Source organism: Populus alba, chromosome 1 (assembly GCF_005239225.2).
Source record: "Populus alba chromosome 1, ASM523922v2, whole genome shotgun sequence".
Taxonomy (NCBI): domain Eukaryota; kingdom Viridiplantae; phylum Streptophyta; class Magnoliopsida; order Malpighiales; family Salicaceae; genus Populus; species Populus alba.
Genome location: NC_133284.1, coordinates 41,705,619 through 41,725,311, shown reverse-complemented (window position 1 = coordinate 41,725,311; position 19,693 = coordinate 41,705,619). Strand labels below are relative to the sequence as shown.

Below are 19,693 nucleotides of genomic sequence, written 5' to 3'. Positions count from 1 at the left end.
ACAATAAGTGTAAGGCCAAAACATAAAAGAGAAAAGGAAAATCTTAAAAACTAACAAAAACATTCAAAAAAGCTCTAAACTTTGAGGGCCCTACAGCAAACCCAACCACAGCCAAGGCACTTCACATATTTTCCCAGATAATAAATAGCCACGAAAGAACTCAACACAACAAAAGAAGAGCCATCTCCATCAACATAATGGCATTTAAAATAAAATAAAATAAAAACAAAATCCCAGGCAAAGAAAAGCAACATCACTATTCAGTTTCATGGTTAAAAACCAAGATCATAAGAAAATCAATTATTAATGTGCAACACATCCAACCAAACCTATCATGTCTAATATGATGATGGTACATTCACATGCCAACAACCCATAGACATAGTAAAAACCCCAAGATTAACATTCGGTTATTCCAAGGCACTAACCAACTACAACACTACCAGAATTTGATATGGAAAAATTCTTAGAGCCCTAAAGGCAAGGCTTTTTATGGAGTTTCATCATGCAAAATAACAAATAGAACACAAAACATTACTCATCTTTTTTTTCCCAATTTTTTTTTTCTTTCAAACCAATCTTTGATCCCCCATATATGATCTTTTTTGTCAAATGATAACAGTTCTTTTCACTGCACCACAATATTCTTAAAGGAATAACAACAATCAAACAACCCTTAGAAGCCCACATCCTCTTTTTTTTCTAAGCAAAAGCACACAACAAAAATTTGCTCATGAACCTACCACCCCCAATACAGCAAGTAACCCACGATAAAAAACATATGCCACCACCCTAAAGGCAACAAATTACTTAATATCTAATAACAAACTGAAGGCAAATTCAAAATGAAACACAAAACAATGGTAAAGGCAACAAATACATGACAATGAAGAGCAAAAATACATGTAAAGCAGCTCACCAATAAAGTGCCCAAACAACCCTCACAAACCCGCCACTCTTGATAAAGACAGCAAAATGAAAGATAACAAATCAAATAACAGGAACTATGGCAACCAGGAAAACCAACAAAAAAAAAAAAGAGTAATGACTAAAGAAACAAAATGTTGAAAAAAGACATTAACAAATCTTAAAAAACACACAACAAACTGAATTAACAAAAACCAAAGCTAGCACAATTTAGAGAGAAACAAACCTGGAAAAACATCAAAGATGAAATGCAATGCAACTGAAAGCATGAAAACCATGGCCAACATAAAATAAAGGATGCAAAAACATGGCAACTCTCAGAACAACAGTACAAAAATAGAAAAAGAAAATCAATCAAATAGTATATAAAGTGACAACATAGCAAGCACACATCAACAAAAAAGAGCAAATCAAGCAAGTTAACCAAACTGAACAGTAAAGAAAGGACAACTCACTGAGAGAGGACACATAGGATCCAAAACCCCCAAATTAAATGTCAACACCTCAAGAAATCATCTAATCAGATTCAATAACTAGCAGCTGCTCCCCTAAAGACCTCAGCCTAGCGTCCGCTGCATTAAATGCAAAATCATCATCGCAAGCCATATTTCTTTGAGCCTGGACTCACAACTAACTGAATGCCTTTAGAAACCGAACCCCACAACGCCTAGCCAGTATGAGCCAACACACACAAACTAACCAAAATCAAACCTCACCACAACCAAATCAGAAGCAGACAAATAAGAAAAAACAAAATGAAGGACAAAGAAAGCTCATCTGACCAACCCCAAACAAAAAGGATTAGAAAGAGCCATCAACGCCCCTCTCAATCCAGCTGGATCCAGCCACTATGAGGCATGGGAGGTTGAATCGAAACCATGAGAAGATAGCCGAGACCAAACCACCCCTAAGCCTTTAACACCAACAACCATGAAGCAAAATCGACCACGCCCACAACATAGAAGGTCTAGGTCAATAGTGTAAAAAAGTTATTTCCCAACATGGTATACTCTCACCACGTATATTATAATTGAAATTTTTTAAAAAATACTATGGACTTGTATGGTATTTTTCCCCGCCATATATAAAAACAAAATGAAAAAGACACTATGAGTCAGCATAATTTTTTTTACACGCCGTTTAGATTATAGGATAATGTCAATTGCAACTCTCTCTCCCTTTTCTTTTCCTTCCATCCTTCTTTTATTTTCTTTTATTTGTTTCACCATCTTTCTCTCTTAAAGGAATAAAACAAAATAATAAAACAAGAGAGAAAAACAATAACAACGTAGAAGGGGAAAAAAAAAAAAGCACAACAACATGAGCAATCGTGGCGGCGGTGGCAGCTTTGTAACGATCCCGAAGAATGTCAAGAAAACAATACAAAGCATAAGAGAAATCACAGGCAAACAACACAGTGATGAGGATATTTACTCTGTTCTTCAAGACTGTGCTATGGATCTCGATGATACTGCGCAAAAGCTCCTTTATTTAGGTATATTTCTGAGAGCATGCATTAAGGTTTTATTTTAATGCTGCTCTATTTGTTCGTGCATGAGGCTTTACTGGGTTTTATTTGCTTTTGTTTTTTTCCTGTGTTTCTTAGTTTTTTGATCTATTTTGGTTGTTATTGTAAAAGGGTGTGCTTGGTTGAGGATAGAAGAGGGAAAAGAGAGAGGTTTGGGTCTTGTTTATATGCCATTCTGATTGTTGGACCAATAAAGCTGTGAACTTGGCACTATTTGTTTTCTTGGTTTTAAGATGTGCATGGGTGCTAGTGTTGTTTTCATCCATGGACTTTTTGAACAAGCAAATTAGCACTTATTATTATCTGGGCATTGCTGGGTTTAGGGTTTATTTTGGGACTTTGTTGCTGTTGTTTATTTATTTTCTTTAAAATAAAGAGAAGAAAGGGGGGATTTTGACCCAAGTATTTATTTTTGGATTATAGGTTCTGGAATAGGTTTTCTAGGTTGGGTGGAAATACTCATTAGGTTGATGCATGTGCGATTAAAGTTCTAGTTTTCCAAAGTCTGACATTAGTATTTGATGCTTGAAAGAATATGGAGGAAGGAAATAAGAAAATTAAAAAGTTGATTAACTAATCCTAATTGATAAAGCCGCCAGTTGATTTTCTCCTGTTTCTTTCCAAGCAACTCAGTTCCTGAGTATGATAAGTGAAAACCCAATATTTGAGTGTTGATTTGTGTCCCTTCTTTTCCTCTTTATAGTAACTCAGTGGAGCTTTATTGAATTTAATTTTCACAATATTTATGCAGCTTTCGATTGCGTGCACAATTTTCTCTAATCTGCACTATTCTTACAAGTTGAGTGGACAATTTTAATGTTCAATCTATTGCATTCTTGCCAAATGAGATTATCATGACAATCATACCTACTGAATTGTTTCAATTAAATAATAATTGTTGGCTGGCAGATACATTTCATGAAGTCAAGAGGAAACATGATCGTAGAAAAGGGGTAAGATATATTGTTCTTTCAGAAATTACAAGTTCTTTTGTTTTTGTTCCTGGGTTTGTCCTTCTGGTTTTTCTAGCGAGATCATCTTGTAGTTTAATGCTTGTATCATTGCTGATATTGCAGGCTCAAGACAGGGGGGCTAGGGGTGGTCGAGGAAGCTATTCTGGTAAGAATTTCTATCCTGATTGAGGAAATTGTCATTATCTGATGTGATGTATTTATGAAACCCAAGTTTAGAAAAACACTTGGGCATGTTTTCTGAATTTCTCTCTGTCCTTCAGTTTTTTTATATAAAAATAATGTTACACTGAGTTATAGTATTTCAATGAGTTGGAAGTAAGTAAATTGTGATTGTTCATAGGCACTGTAACATATTATCGTTGAGCCAAGATGTATGAAATCCCTTTAATGCTTCATTCTGTCTGAGCTTTATGGCTTCAAATATGAAAATCATGCATTGAAATTTTGTAATGTAGACGTGACCATCTTATCTAGGATCATGGTTTCCATTCTAGTAAAGTCAAAAGAGAATGTTGGGTTAGAAATTGAGAGGTTGCCAGCTGTGATTGTAGACTGATACTCGGTACTTGATAAATTGCTTTCTGAACTGCTTGTCAGGTGCTGGTGGTGGGAGGAATGCAGCTACTCGAAGGGAAAATGGAGTCGATTGCATGGCAGACAGAAATGCTTCAACCTCTTCGCGCTCTATGCAGAAAACAAATAATAATGCAGCGATTCCTGGGACAAAGTAACTACTTTAACAGACTTTCATTGCACTATGGCATATGGCTCTCATGTAAAACTGTTTTTCTATTCTAGCTAATTTCTGTTCAACTGCTACAGAGATTTAACTGCCACACCCCGTGGTCCCTCAACTTTATCCAATGGGAGTTCTATTCTTGGACATAGTCCAAAGCTGCCTGCTGCTGCAGGTAACTCAGTTCTTGATGTGAAGAAGTTGGATGCCTCTTCCCCACTACCTGCAGCAACTCCCTCAGCACCTACACAAATTTCTGTCTCTGGAATGCAATCTAAGGAAGGAAAGTCCACATCATTTCCCAATGGCCCCCCAACTTCTACCACTCCAGCATCTGTATCTGGTTCTGTATCTTCTTTTTCAGACCCCATAACAGCCCCATCAATGACTAGAAATCCTGGTGCTGCTGGTACAATCAAACACGAAGTGGGTAGCCAGAAGAAAGGTGCTGAACAGAATCATATTCAAGGAAACGAAAAAGTATCACCTATCAAACCAAAGGCAACTGGAAAGAATCAATTGTCTGAATCGCTGCAGCCCGCAACTTTGTATGCATATGATGATTCTTTGGTTGTCAAGTCTTCTAGTAATGATAGTCATTTATCAGAAGAGTTGGCTTTGCCTTTAAAAAGTATTATTATTCCACTTGTTACAATTTTCATTGTTTAATCTTTATCCTTTTACTTTTGGATTCTAAACAAGCTTTTATTTTTAAGCAGCAGTCTTGTCTGAGGATGCTGAAGCTAAAGTCAGTTCTCAGTCGCTGCCAGAACCATTCATCTCTAATGGACATGTTAAATTTCCGAATCATTATAAAGTCCCTGAAGCTCTAAAGAGTGGTTTGACATTTGGAAGCTTTGATACTAATTCTGGACCAGGAGCAAAATGCAGCAATGGTATTGATGGTGACATTAACTCTATGCAGGCTGTTGAACTTGCACATCTGACTGATGAAACTGCCATGGAACCTTCTAGGTTGGTGAGAATTATACTGTGCTCTCTTAATGATTGCCATGTAAATACATGTCTGAAATAATTGATTGTCTAAAGAAATATTTCTATGTTTGAATCATTTTCTGGGGTAGCAAAACGGGTTTTCAGGGGTGTTCTTGATTATTTTTGTTGGATTGTAAAAATGGAGGCTGTCCAGGGATTGGGTAGGCTAGTCAGGTTATATGGTTGTGCTGCATGTGTGTTCACTGATCCTATTATTTCATAAGTTTATTTTCCTATAAAAAGCCTTTAATCTTTTATTTGCCTATTATACCTCTGGAATGTTTTGGATCTTTTATATCATATGACATCTGGGAAATATTTGGAAGTTTTCAGTCGTGGTGATATTTTTTTATTTACATGCAGCAATGATAGTGGATCAACACCTATGCAAGTTAATCATTCTGATCAACCAGAGTCTCCTATACATGTGCTTGAAAAAGTATCAATATCAGAGGGCAATGTTGAACCTAGTGCAGACTCAAGGGCTGTTCAGCCAAAGCAGGATGAGATGTTGCTTCCAGAAGGCCATCAGAGCTCCACTGTTCAAATTGCACCAAACTATGGTTTTGGGATCATGCCAACCATGCAGGCCACTCACCTTGTACCAATCGCAGGACATGAGACACAGGCATGGGATGTTTCTCAAACTACAGGCTTTGTTGTAAGCTTTTGCTCTTGCTCTGTTTCAATTATTTATCAAGCTCTGTTTGTTCTTGCCATTATAACTGTTAGATTAAAATTTCTATTGTAAGTCTAATATTCTTTATCAATATGAGAATATCATGTTGGCTTGCACATAAAAGTTATAGATTATTGAGTCTCTGTCAGGATTGACCTGCAGACACCAAACCTTGCCATGATCTTGGGTGAACAATGCATTAGCTTTATGCAGTGTGCCCTATCCTTTTAGGATATTTATTTTTCCCTTGGAAACAAACTATTAGAGATTGGAGAAGGCTTGTTGTATTTTATTTACATGGTACACATACACCACAACCACATATTTTCTTGGAGGTCCGTGTGTGTGTGTAATAAGACGCGAGGCTTAAGCTTGCTTTCACCTTTCTTTATGACAATTTTGCTCTTTTTTAACTTGATGAGAGATGCATATAACGGTATCAACAAAGATATCCATAATCTCTAATAGTTTGTTTCAAAGGGAAAAGAAATATCCTAAGAGGATAGGGCATAACTTTTCTCTTTCTTTTCTGAAAATAAATTAATTGGTTCTGTTCTTTGTCAAATTGCAGAGTAAGAATTCTATGGCCTCATCTACTCCGAGTCAACAGATGCAGAATTCTGTTGCTGCTTCTCCGCATCCACTTCTTTTCAGGCCTCCATATCCTCCTAACTATCTTCAGTACGGGCCTTACTTCAATCCATATTTTTTGCCACCAATGCATCAATTCTTGAGCCACAATGGGCTCCCTCAACAGCCATCAACTGGCAATGCATATCTTACAGCAGCACCTACTGCTGCTGGTGTCAAGTTCCCTCTTCCACAATTTAAGCCAGGAACTAGTGCTGGAAGCCCAGCTCCAATTGCACTCCCCATTTTGTACGGATCATATGGCTCTTCCTCTACGGGCTTCAATCCTAGTCCAACTGTAACCTCTGGAAGCTCCACTGGTAATGATGATCTATCAGCATCTCAGCTGAAGGAAAGGAACATCTACACCACAGGACCACTGGTTGGTTTTATGTCTTCTGTTTCATATCTTAAGGTCTTGAGAAATTTCATTGTTTTTGTTGTGGCAGTATGAGGAGAAACCTATATGATATTCCTTGCTATCTGCCATAAAGTGAATGATATTTCTTCTTGTTTTCAAGTGCCAAATCAGTGCATTACAGCTATCAATCTTAAGTATCTATTGCATTATTCTCTTCAGAAGCATTTTCTTTTTTCAAACTCTCCTGGTGTACTTTTAATTTCTGATTAATGGTTTTATTTCTTTTGGTCAAGGCAATGCAGAGCGAAATTTCATCTTGGATTCCTCCATCTGGGCAAGATATATCCAGCTTGCAGCTCAGTTCCTTATACCACCTTCACCCTCAGGGACAGCACCTCACCTTCTCTCCACAGGCAGGTCTTGCCGCCTTTCCTGGAATATATCCACCAGTGCAAACAGTGGCGGCACCTTCAGCTGTTAATCAACTCACACAACAGTCACAGACCATGCCTGCAACTGTTGAACCTGTGGTACCTCCAACTGGTCCTTATCAGCAGCCTCAACTTACACAGATCAACTAGAACTCTTTACTATTAAGCTTATGAAACCTCTATTAATGACGCCATCTTAAAAGCCCGAGACAAGGGAAGCCTCAGAGTGCTTGGAAGTGTACATATGAATGCGGCTGGAAGGTTTAGGTTATTGTGATGGGTGGGGAGGGGATATAGAATGCTTACTTTCCTACTATCAAAATGATAGGCCTGTCTTTTTCTTTCTCTGCTTGCTTTGTGCTCGTTCCCCCATTTATTTCTTAGGATCTTTCCTGCTCGCGGTGGATTTCTATTGTGTTTTTGAAGCCTTATTAATTCCACGAGATCATACAGGAATTTAAGAGGTTGAGCAGTCGGTGGGATTTGCCAATTTTTTCTTTGAGACGTCTCACCTGTACATTGAACTTTGAGGAAAGGTGAATTATACAACTTTGATTAGTGCACTGGGATTAGCATTTGGCACCTCATTTTTCTTCTATTGACATCCCAATTAGAGGCTGTTGTCGACACAATTATGTTCTAGGCAATCATAAAATATTTTTATTAACTTTTGTAACAATCATAAAATATTTGTTTTTGTTTTAACAAAAAAAATTATTCTAGTTAAATAAGATAAACAAGAAATATGCTAATAAAAAATTTAATTGAATAAAATAAAATAAAATCAAAACAATTGTATTTTTAAATTCAATACCAAATAATTCTCTCTCTCTCTCTCTCTCTCTCTCTCACACACACGCACACACATTTTATTAACTTTTGTAACAATCATAAAATGTTTCTTTTTTTGTTTTAACAAAACAAATTATTCTAGTTAAACAAGATAAACAAGAAATATGCTAATAAAAAATTTAATTGAATAAAATAAAATCAAAACAAAACAATTGTATCTTCAAATTCAATACCAAATAATTCTCTAAAAGCCAAAAAAAAAAAAAAAAAAAAATTCTCTCGCAGCAGGACCGGCCGGCATACAAAGTAGTATTTTCTGTACAAGTATACTAAGAGCCGGAATCAAAATTCCTGAGGTAGAATGATGGCATCAAGACATTGTTAAAGATTTCGTACTAGCAAAAACAATCAATCAGCATTTGCCGTGCCAGCTTCATCTAAGTTTGGTCATCTGTGGTCGTAGTTTCAAGTTTTGTCTTGGGTTTTGATAATGGCAGCGTTTGTGTCTGAAGCTGGAAAATCAAATTTTCACGGGACTCCTGCAAGTTTAGAGATGTGTAAACAGACATTCCGGCGAGAGCTGTGAGGGCTCCGCAGATGCTCACAAACCCAGGATCTGAACCAAAAATTAGAAAACCTCCTAGCAGGATCACACAAGACTTGAACTGTCCGAGAACAACATGAGAAGTTGCAGAGGTTGCCCTGAATGAGAGAGAATGACACCCAGTTACATACTTATGAGAGGTAAGATCATGGATAGACAGGGAGTGATTAGAAGCTCACCCAAGTGCCAAAGCCCCAGACCATTGTAGGAGAAAACCAAGGAGAGCTGTCAGAAAAATAGCAGATGAGCTGTAGAGATCCCACTTGAATGATAACAGTCCTGGTGGATCCAAGCATGGCATCAAGGCTACTAGGAAAAAAATCGTTACGGGCGTTGTCTTCCACATCAACCTACAAATTTAAGGAATCTCTCTTATTATATGAGATTTGAGACTGGTTGCTCAATCTAGTTTGCAAAAGCAGAACAGGGTTTCATTTACTTACGCAAGAGCAGTCCAGTTCGCATGTTGTTGTAGATTAGACCACAAAATCTTATTTATTGAGCTTGGAACTATCCATGCAATTGCAATGCAAGCACCAAAGAAGTTGAACTCCAAATCTTTCACTGTTGCAACTGCCACACCTCCTGAGACGACAAGCAAAGCCAAAACCTGCAGAATTACCACGGTCATTGACAAGCCATTACTGGCCGTGTTCACTCAACTATCTGTATTTTCAAAAAGAATTCATTGAGATTTTTTTAAGGGAACTAAAGTTCAAAACGGTGACCTTCTTGTAGGAAATTGTTTTCCTAAAGAGAATGAACTCTGCAAGAACAATGGAAGGAGTGACTGCAATTTTAGCCATCTGATAGAAACCAACACTGCACAAGAACTGAAGAGTAAGGAAACAGGACTCTGCCACAAGTTACTTTACAAGAGAGATTTTTGAAGCCTACACACAAACCTGTTATGGTTTAGACTTGCATTGGCAAGACCGGATGCAAAGGACATGACAACGCCCAATGAGAAGAGAGGAGCGAAAGGAGTAGCTTTGGAGGGAGGGGAAACTGGAAGCAATGACAATGCTCTAAGAATGCCAAGTAGAATCCATGAAGTGGAGTAGTGGATTAATGTGAGGAAGATTGGAAAATTAAATCCAACTTTCTTCATCACCTGTACGTAATCATATAACCCAATATGAGATTTCTCTGATAACAGTTCATCCCGAAAAAACTTCCCATCTTTGGGATCCTATGGAAAGAACATACAGCCAAATACAAGTATAAACACAACAGCAGCACTTGGGACTAGTTCCTTCAATGCCAGCGGGAACCTAAGCATGATACCTGAACTAACTACCTCATATGACAATAAATCTTAATTTTCTTTAAATCAAGCAGTAGCTGGTGCTGTAGCTCAATAACTATGCACACTGCTAAATTCGCTAACACGAACAAACTATCACATCCATATATAACAAAGCAAGGAAAGGCATTAACTAATTTGTTTGCCATGATAACCCCCACAGCGGCCATGAAATTGAAGGTCATTGCCACAGCTGGTCCACAAAACCGTTGTTGCTGGCGCTTAGCTCCTTCTGAAGTCCGAATATCATTGTAAAGAGAACCTCTAAGTTCTTCCAATGCTTGACCTGATAATTCGAGTACAAGAAGTAAGAAATCCAAAAGCAAGAGACATAGAGTCATGAACAAGGGTAACTAAGTTCTGAGCTTTTTTTTGCCTCCTTGAAATGCAAACAAATGGTTGTATGAACAAAGTTCGTAAAACTGTTTCGTATCCTTTTTGTGTTCCCCCGTGCTAAATTCTAAAGCATCTACAAAAGGAATTTGACCACTATATATTGCCAAAAATGTATAAACCAGCTTTCAGTATGGAACATTGAAATACGCAAGGAATTGAGCTGAATACGTACAACCTACGTATTCAGTAATCAAAATAGAGAGAAAAAAGAGGCTGTTTAGAAAACCGAGAGACTTATCAATTGCAGAGGAAGCACCTTGAACATCAATGCTAAAGCTGCCTAGCTAATGACAGCAGCAATAGTTTTGACTGAAAAATGAGATATGAAAACTGGGAAACTGTATTATGTAAACCATTAACAGATCATCCGAGTAATACATTATTGAATGCTCCAGAGAGAAGAAGAGAGGAAAAGAGCCAGTAATGAAGGAAACAGGAGATGCATTTATGGTGATCAATCAATGATCCTGCAATCCTCAAAACCATGCTGATCTATGAATCCCACCACTAACAAACCAGTAACGAAAGAATTAAAACAATCACATTATGACAAAATGCTAATCCAAATATAAATGAAAACTATTTTATCATTTCAGTGTAAAGAAAACTCATACAACGTGAGAGAATAAAATGGGGCCATCAAACACACACACACACAAAGAGGATTCATTTTTTTTGTAGATCAAAACCTGCTTCTCCTGCATCACTGTCTTTCCTCTTGATGAACTTCCTCGCATTGTTGCCCAGCAATGAATCAAGCAGACCCATAAGAATCAGATAGATGATTAGTTTCTCTCTGATCACATACTAACACGAATGCATTGAACTCCTTGTCAAAATGCTTTGGCTGACGTGTATATAGAAGAAATGGAAATAATGTAATTAAATGGAAAGATAATGACAAATTCAATGGATATGTATTGGGAAAATAAAACGGAGATGAAGAGAGAGTCCAACGTTTATATAGAAACAGGTTATATTTGGCAACTACAAAAATAAATAAATAAGGTGTGTTAAAATGACATGATAAGATCTTACAAAAGCTTGACAGATACGATGTTTGCCACCTTTTCAAGTTGTTAGGATTCTGGTTGAGTTAAATATTCAGTAGATACAGATTTTAGTCCATATAGTTTTCCTTTGAAGTTAAGAAAACATCATTTTCGCAACATCAAAACTAACAGTTGGCACTCTCTAGGCCAGTGTGATAATCTCTTCCCATTTTTATTTTTATTTTCCCTTTGCTGTTCTTCTCAAACTGCAACATTACTAGCAGGCCCAACAAACGACATGTCCTTTCTTTATATCATGCTTAAGTTTGATGATTTGCGCTAGTATGGAAAAGGCCAATGCACCAAAAGTGATGTGCCTCCCTTCCCACGTCTTGAGATTTTGAAAGCGTCAACTGTCAACCAACAAACTGCAACGTTGTCTTGTCTCTATGATCGTCACCTCTGCTAAACAACCAAGGGCTAACGAGCAATTTGGAAACACAAGCATCTTCCTTCACAAGCAATTCTTGTGCCCAAAACATGATTTCTATCCCTTTTTTTTTTTAATACGACTCACCATGTTACAAATCTTTGAATTAATTTTAAATTCAGTAACAAAACTTTAAATTATTTTTATTTATATCATGTAAATAATAATGATCATACCCCTAAGGTTACATTCTGTTAATATTTCAAGATAAAAGGGCAGAGACATAGAATAAGTTTCAGTGTTTTTTTTGTACTTTCGACATTGTATGATCCCTCAATCCAGCAAAACATCATCCGCACACTTCAGATTTGGTTTTGATATGGAATAGCTTAAAACTAGATTGGTTAGATGCTTCACTCTACCTCAACAAACATGTTAGCCTATTGTAACTATGTTGTTTCTGGGCTTGGTATGAAGCTGATAACAGTTCAATAAGGGAAGCCAGTACGGATAAACTTTCTATTCCTTAACCCGGTCAATATATATATTCAATCTCTCACTTGATCGAATGAATAGAATGGAGATTACTATGTTTAAACAAAATGAAAGAAATGATTGCAAACAAGCAATTATAGATTGTTGCAACAAGAAAGACTCATGGGTTTTCTGCAAGGCGTAGCTCCAGGCACTCATTTTCCTTCACAATGGCATCAAGGTCTGCTTGCAGCTTATCCACGTTCAAACTTCGGGATGCCATGGCCGCTAGCTTCTTTTCAAGTTCAGTCATTTCTCTGCTTATTCTATCAGTGGTAAGGATTTTCTCAGAAATTTGACCGAAGCAGTCGTGCAAGCTAGTAAGGAGCCTATAAGCCTTCCGTACTACTGGGTCTCTCTTTGCTTCCCTGTGGAAAGAAGCTTCTTTTAGTAAATCAAGCAAATGAATATTTTATTCTTTCAACATCAGGGAAGACCAAATTTGAAGAAGATCAAAAAACCAAAAATTTCGTACCTACACACTATTTCATCTAGAACAGCATAAGTTCGATGAAGGCGATCTTGGATAGAGTTACTCTCCAACTGAAGCTCCCTAGTTTCTTTTAAGATCCTCTTTATATCAGCATCCTGTTTCTGACTACTTTTTGTAATCTCCTTTATACGCTCAATATAGGATGTTCTAGATGGAAGTTTAGGCTGCTTCTCAAGATCTGCAGAAAGTTTAGAATGTTCCTCCTCCCTATAGAATTGCAAGAAATCTGCAATAAGAGCATGAAAAGATATTTGTAGAATTCTCTCATTATAATTTAACTTTATAAGCACACCTCTTTGTAATTTCAGACAACACCAACTGTTTTTCGTGCTCAAGTTCTCTCAACTTTTGGAGCTTTTCTTGAGAATCCGGTATGTTTGCATACAGGGACTCCTCTAGGTTTCTCTTCTTCTCTTCCAGAGGCATTCTGAAAGCATCCCTGAAATTGATCAAACACACCAGAAAAATCAAGACTTCAATCTTAGTCCAGTAGAGTACTACACTGCTTTTGAAAAACAAGAATCTTCGATTTACAATATCTTATATGTATCTAAGCACCTGACTAAAAGATTTCTTTCCAGAGTACGACGCTGTATTAATGAAAATCAAGACTTCATAGAACAGAACCATATCTTACCACTGTGACTTCAACTCTGTAATATTGCACCTTTTGGCATCCACTTGCTCTTTAAGCTGCTCAACACAGAAGTCAATAGAATTCTGATCACCAAATGCCATTTCTGCTGCTGCCTTTAACAATTCAAGTTCTTCCTCAAGATGCTGTAATTCTGATGTCTTTGCAGTAACCTCCTCTGTGAGCACTTTTTCTTCATTTCTTAATTCTTCTTTCTCAATTATTACCTGATAGAAGAACAAATATATGCAAAAAAAATCATCAAAACCTTTTATTTTCATAATTGCTTTCACAAAAATGATAGTAATCCTTTTTTTTTTCTTTTCAAGACTTGTTTCTGGATTCAAATTTATGAATCGGATCAATTTTGTTTCTTGGTTAAACTCATGATTTTGACTGCTCTATCCAAATCTACATCATCTCAAATAAGCATATACCATGGATGGCTGCTCTTTATTAGAAATCGCTTTCTGAACATCCTTATCATCTCCCGCGGCAGCTGTTTCTTCATTTCCAAACAGATCTCTTCCTGACTTTCCTTCATCAAAAAGTTCTCCATAAAAAAAAGCAGGTAACTTGGCCTTGCCGAGATTTTGTCTGCTCAAGCCATTAAAGGGTGTTTCTTCAGCCTCTGGCATTGCATTATGGAGACTAGGATCTTCCAATTTTTCTCTCTGACGATTAAGATCTAACCTTCCACCAATATTAGAGCCATCCTCCTTGGTTTTCCCTCTAGCATTCACATCCTTCACCTCAGCTATTTTGACAGGTCGAGTCGACTCAGTAAGCCTCTCCACCAAGAATCTAGTCAACTTATGGAGGTCATCTTCAGAAGGATAGAGGAGCTGCCGCAAGCAACACAGTTAATCTGTTTTAAGCATAGTTTTAAAAACAGTAATAAGAATAGAGCAGCAACCAGAAAGCGGAAGCAGATTCAGGCAAGACCAAACAGATGGATGTGAATAACAGAATGATCCCATAATTCTACTCTTATGATTGGATAAAATAGAACCTAAAAATTAATACTTCCATGAATTAGCATAGGAAAGACCCATTGATTCACTCAAAAAAAAAAAAAGTAGCAGTGAGTAGAAGAAATTCCATATTAACTCATTCTTCTTCTTCTTCTATAGCACATACATATTAGAGAGGAAGCTAACTAAATCACATAACCTTAATTACAAAACAATTAGTGATGGGTTTGATTACCTTAATATAGCTCATGTCTCCAATAAAACCAAGTCGCTTTATAGCTAAACCCATGTCCGCACACATCTTCAACTTGTCAATCGCCGCATCCGGCAGAGTTGTAGGCAACGAAGCCGTTTGATCTATCAAATTAACACACTGAGCGCAGATGGAGACGAAGGTTTCCGGACTCAAGTCTCCGATCGATGTAACGTTGTCCGGGATCCAAATGCCCGCGCTTTCGAGTGAACTTAACAGTGTCTGCTTTCGAGATTCTGATTCTTCCATCATTCGGTGCTTTTCTTTTCTTTTTGGCTTTGGGGTTTCAGGAAGAATCCAAACTTTTAGTGTTGTTCATCTTGTTGGGTCTCAACCTTGTCTCCATTTTTTGAGTTAATTCATCTAATTTGGCATAACTAATTTAATTAGTCCTTATAGTTTAGGAATTATATATTTACTCCCCTATATTTTAAAATGCATTGATAACTTAACCCATTTCTAAAATTCAATTCAGTCCGTAAGAAAATTAAACATTAATACCAGTTTGAAATTTAAAAAAAAATAAAAAACATACCATATAAATTCCAAAGAATCAAACTTTTTCCCCTTTTTTTTAAAGCTTCGAAGTCTACCTTTCAAAAAAATGTCTTTTGTTTTTTTTATTTAATATTTTATTAATTTTAAATTGATTGTCAAATTTTGTTTTAGTTTTTTTCTATTAATATATTACAATATCAAATAAACATCTCGATATTTAGTTAATATTTTATTTTTACAAGTATCTATTTTTATTATTATATCATTAAATAAAAAATAAACTTTTTAAACATAATAGAGTTTTGATCTGAATCGCAGATTTTATGAGATAAATTATAAAGTTTAAGTCAATTTAACATATTTTTGCCTTAATGTTTAAAAGAATATCATCTTGAAATTTTAAAATCAAATCATACTTTAATTGATCATGTGGGTTGCTTTTAAACCCGTCAAGTCAACTAAGTCATGAAGGGTTAACTTCTATTTGGGTTAATTTTATCAAAGCATGAAAAGGAGTAGATTCAGGAAACTTCAAGGTTGACATGTTGTGTTCGGTTTAATAACAATGCAAATAACTTTTTTTTAATAAAAAAAGTGTATTATTTTTCATTTTTTTTTCTTTCAATGGAATTTTTGTTGATTTTTTTTTTATCAATTCCATCCTTGAATATTTACTTAATTTAGAATTGATCTTCATAATTTGTTTCGATTTGCTTTCTATTGGGTTATTGTAGTCTCAAACAAATATCTTGATATTTGGTTGGTATTTAATTCTACAAGCATCCATTTTATGTCATAAAGTAAAATATAGTTTTAAAAAACAAAATTTTTAAACCTAGTAGGAGTCTATAAACTAATTACAGGTGTGGTGGGTTAAGTGACGAAACTTGAATCAATTTAATATATTGTCATTTTAATATTTAAAAATAAAATAAAATGAGAATAAAAAATTTCATCTTAAGATATTTTTTAAAGTTAAATCATATTTTTATATATTTTTTTTATTTATCTATAAACTTCATTCAATCAATTGTGTTATTTATAAAATAACTTTTATAAAGTTAATTTTAAATCAGAACCAAATAAAAAATTGAATCAATATTACCTTAATGAATGAGGTTTAATAATAATTTCTTAGAACTTAGCATTTATTTTAAGTTGAAAATCTTTTTGATCCAAGCTGAGTTGGGACACTAGTTAAGATCTATTACTAATTTATATTTAAACACAACTAGTTTTGAAATGATAGGATTGTTTGCAGAACTTGTCTAAAGTCAAATACATATGCAAAGGAGTTATATATATACATTTCAAAGAAGAAGTAGAAGAATAGAAAAAAAAGAAAGAGAGCATTGTTTCGTGTTCTTGGAACCCCTAATATTGAAACAAAAAAACAAAGGAGAAAGAGAGGTAGGCAAAATGGTTGGGAAGGCATAGAGGAACATAAAAGAAGAGCTGCTTTTCTACTTTCTGGTCTTGAGTTGAGGCATTAAAAGCATGTGGCCTACCGAACAAAACCTGTCCTCTCTATATAGGCAAGCTTTTGGTTTCTTACGGTTGATTCACTTAACATTGCAGATTTTGATTCACAAGGTACGTATTAGCTAGAAACAGATACAGTGCTTCTGGTTTTTTGCATGGTATATGGATATGGAAACTAAGAGAGAGGAAGAGATTGATCAGGACATGTCTCTGTCGCCTCCAACAATGGGGTCTATGCAAATTGCAGGGAGCAACGGGTTTGGCCACAGCATAGACTTCATGTCTCAAGCCTACCTTAGAAATAGGTATTCTGGGATTGTTATTGAGGAAGATTGCTTGACTATGAATAAAGATCGCCCTCTTCCAATATTTCTCAAGGTGATCAATGCTCAATCTCTTCTTTCTCATCTTGTTTATGGTTGTCTTGTAAGGTTTTTTTATCATTATTGACAGTAATCTTTAGTTTCCAAGCCCTAGCTAGTGATCAATATGGCAAGATAACTATAGATAAATCGAGTCATATATGGTTGTGCTAAATCTATGAACTGCAGTTTGAAGATGTGGAGTACAAGGTGAGGAATAGCAAAGCTTCCTCTGCCAACCCGGTGAAGGCGGTGGTTTCAAAGGTAGCCTCGCAGCTCAACATGGATCACGATAACTACAAGATGATTTTGAAGGGTGTAACAGGAAGTGTTTGCCCTGGTGAAATCCTCGCCTTGATGGGTCCTTCTGGTAGTGGTAAGACAACCTTGTTAAAGATAATAGGAGGAAGACTGAGTGAAAATGTCAAAGGAAGAATAACATACGATGACATTGCTTATAATGCAGTCATTAAGAGAAGGTTAGCCACCATTAAAGAGAGCTTTTGTCTCGTTCATAGGTGATTGAATAAGTCATTATTATCTGTCAATGTTCTCCCTTGGAAGCTAATTATCTGTGCACAGGATTGGATTTGTGACTCAAGATGATGTGCTCTTACCACAACTCACAGTGGAAGAAACTTTAGTCTTCGCTGCTTTCTTACGACTTCCCGGAAACATGAGCCGGCAACAGAAGTATGCCAGAGTTGAGATGATTATAAAGGAGCTAGGCATCGAAAGGTAATTCATGGCACTTAATCAGGACAACAGGTAGTTGTGTGCTCTAAACGAAAACTTTGTAAGAAGCTTCTTTCATGGTCACAGATGTCGTCACTCAAGAGTTGGAGGGGGATTTGTTAAGGGGATATCTGGAGGAGAAAGAAAAAGAACCAGCATTGGTTATGAAATTCTCGTCGACCCTTCATTACTCTTACTTGATGAACCAACTTCAGGCCTTGATTCAACATCAGCCAACAGACTCCTTCAAATCCTTCAAGGGCTAGCTAAGGTGCCAAAGTAGATGTATTACATTTAGCAAAACTCTTCTAAGTTATGTGAAAAAGTCTTGAAAAGAACATGTTTGGTGGTCTCCAGGCAGGAAGGACAATAATTACTACGATCCACCAGCCTTCGAGCAGAATATTCCACATGTTTGACAAGCTTCTCCTGATATCAGAAGGCTACCCTGTGTACTATGGGAAGGCTAGAGAATCTATGGAATATTTTTCTTGTTTGAGATTCATTCCGGAGATAGCGATGAACCCTGCAGAGTTCTTGCTGGATTTAGCAACCGGGCAAGTGAATGACATAAGTGTGCCTGAAGATCTATCAGCACCACATGGAGTCCTTGATTCTGAAAAGGCAGTAATCAAAGTAATTAATAGCTCTTGATTTAATTGTCTCTTCTCTCTGACCATTTTTTCTTATACATGAACCTCTAAGATTAGCTTCTTCTGCGCATGCTGCATTCAGTACCTTCATCTGAAATACAAAACTCAGCTGGAGCCAAAAGAAAAGGAAGAGAATCACCAGAGCAAAAGGGTACCTGAGTCTCTTCAATTGGCGATCCAAGTAAAAAGGGATTGGACACTTAGTTGGTGGGAGCAGTTCATCATAATGTACAAGAGAACATTTAGAGAGAGGTGTAGAGATTATTTCGACAAGCTGAGGCTCGTCCAGGCACTAGGAGTAGCAGTTCTGCTAGGCCTTCTTTGGTGGAAATCAAAAACTGGAACTGAGGCTCAATTAAGGGACCAGGTTAATTGATTTCCATGAAACATTCTACGCAACTACAAGTACGATCAAACTAAAACATTCGAGATGGTTTAATTTTCCTGTAATTGCAGGTTGGTTTAATGTTCTACATCTGCATTTTCTGGACATCATCATCAATATTCGGAGCAGTATATGTCTTTCCATTCGAGAAGATCTATTTGGTGAAAGAAAGGAAAGCAGACATGTACAGACTAAGTGTATACTATGTGTGCAGCACTCTGAGTGACATGGTAGCTCATGTATTCTATCCAACATTTTTCATGGTCATAGTGTACTTCATGGCAGGGTTCAAGAGAACAGTCCCTTGCTTCTTCTCCACACTGTTCGTCATGCTTTTGATAGTCATCACAAGCCAAGTAAGTAGAAACAAATAATATCCACACCCATACATGCAAATAATCTATACGAGCACCAAGTAACTGATGTATTGCTGCGTGATAAAAAGGGAGTGGGAGAGCTATGTGGAGCTGCAAGTTTGAGTATCAAAAGAGCTGGGATGTTTGCTTCTTTGATATTAATGTTGTTTCTTCTTACTGGAGGCTACTACGTCCAGGTAATTTCCTAATCTCAAGGGTTTGATCTGCATCCATCGTCTGTGTTCCTGAGACTAGCTAAACGGTTGCGTTTTCTCCTCGCAGCACATTCCAAAATTCATGCAGTGGATGAAGTTCTTGTCTTTCATGTTCTACGGGTTTAGGCTTTTGTTGAAAGTGCAGTATGATGGTGATGAACTGTACGAGTGCGAGAGCGAAGGAGGGTGTCGGCCTCTGCAGAGCTCGCCTTCATTTGACATGGTTAACCTGAAAGGTGGCTTGCAAGAAGTCTGGGTCCTGCTAGCCATGGCTCTTGGATACCGGCTAATTGCTTATTTTTGCCTCCGCAGGAGGATTAATTTATGTCATCTCTGA

General features: G+C 36.7%; 4 protein-coding genes across 7 annotated transcripts; 2 read left to right on the top strand and 2 right to left on the bottom strand.

The window, feature by feature from the left end:
* The first annotated feature begins 2,120 nt into the window (after nt 1-2,120).
* On the top strand, nt 2,121-7,860 carry LOC118056857 (GBF-interacting protein 1). 4 transcript variants are annotated; one of them, XM_073411472.1, is made up of 10 exons: nt 2,282-2,422; nt 3,207-3,253; nt 3,365-3,408; nt 3,532-3,574; nt 4,027-4,156; nt 4,252-4,796; nt 4,885-5,140; nt 5,525-5,822; nt 6,412-6,852; nt 7,125-7,860. In XM_073411472.1, the coding sequence occupies exons 5-10, from the start codon at nt 4,080-4,082 to the stop codon at nt 7,410-7,412; spliced, it is 1,905 nt and encodes a 634-aa protein (XP_073267573.1). In that variant the 5' UTR covers nt 2,282-2,422; nt 3,207-3,253; nt 3,365-3,408; nt 3,532-3,574; nt 4,027-4,079; the 3' UTR covers nt 7,413-7,860. The 4 variants fall into 4 exon arrangements, with proteins under 4 accessions (XP_034925139.1, XP_034925138.1, XP_034925137.1 ...); XM_035069248.2 differs by lacking the exon at nt 3,207-3,253 and having other exon boundaries at nt 2,121-2,422; nt 7,134-7,860; XM_035069247.2 differs by lacking the exon at nt 3,207-3,253 and having other exon boundaries at nt 2,124-2,422; nt 4,888-5,140.
* A 348-nt stretch (nt 7,861-8,208) lies between these two features.
* On the bottom strand, nt 8,209-11,321 carry LOC118056859 (nucleotide-sugar uncharacterized transporter 2). Its single transcript, XM_035069251.2, has 7 exons — nt 11,050-11,321; nt 10,099-10,250; nt 9,564-9,772; nt 9,387-9,480; nt 9,102-9,268; nt 8,838-9,008; nt 8,209-8,756 (listed from the first exon to the last, which is right to left on the bottom strand). The coding sequence occupies exons 1-7, from the start codon at nt 11,126-11,128 to the stop codon at nt 8,492-8,494; spliced, it is 1,137 nt and encodes a 378-aa protein (XP_034925142.1). The 5' UTR covers nt 11,129-11,321; the 3' UTR covers nt 8,209-8,491.
* A 953-nt stretch (nt 11,322-12,274) lies between these two features.
* On the bottom strand, nt 12,275-15,022 carry LOC118056858 (uncharacterized). The gene is made up of 6 exons (XM_035069250.2): nt 14,653-15,022; nt 13,881-14,288; nt 13,447-13,670; nt 13,102-13,248; nt 12,792-13,016; nt 12,275-12,684 (listed from the first exon to the last, which is right to left on the bottom strand). The coding sequence occupies exons 1-6, from the start codon at nt 14,920-14,922 to the stop codon at nt 12,438-12,440; spliced, it is 1,521 nt and encodes a 506-aa protein (XP_034925141.1). The 5' UTR covers nt 14,923-15,022; the 3' UTR covers nt 12,275-12,437.
* Nucleotides 15,023-16,818: 1,796 nt separating this feature from the next.
* Nucleotides 16,819-19,693, top strand: LOC118056860 (ABC transporter G family member 26). Its single transcript, XM_035069252.1, has 9 exons — nt 16,819-17,028; nt 17,202-17,491; nt 17,595-17,750; nt 17,835-18,018; nt 18,105-18,383; nt 18,561-18,767; nt 18,857-19,141; nt 19,231-19,338; nt 19,424-19,693. The coding sequence occupies exons 1-9, from the start codon at nt 16,819-16,821 to the stop codon at nt 19,691-19,693; spliced, it is 1,989 nt and encodes a 662-aa protein (XP_034925143.1).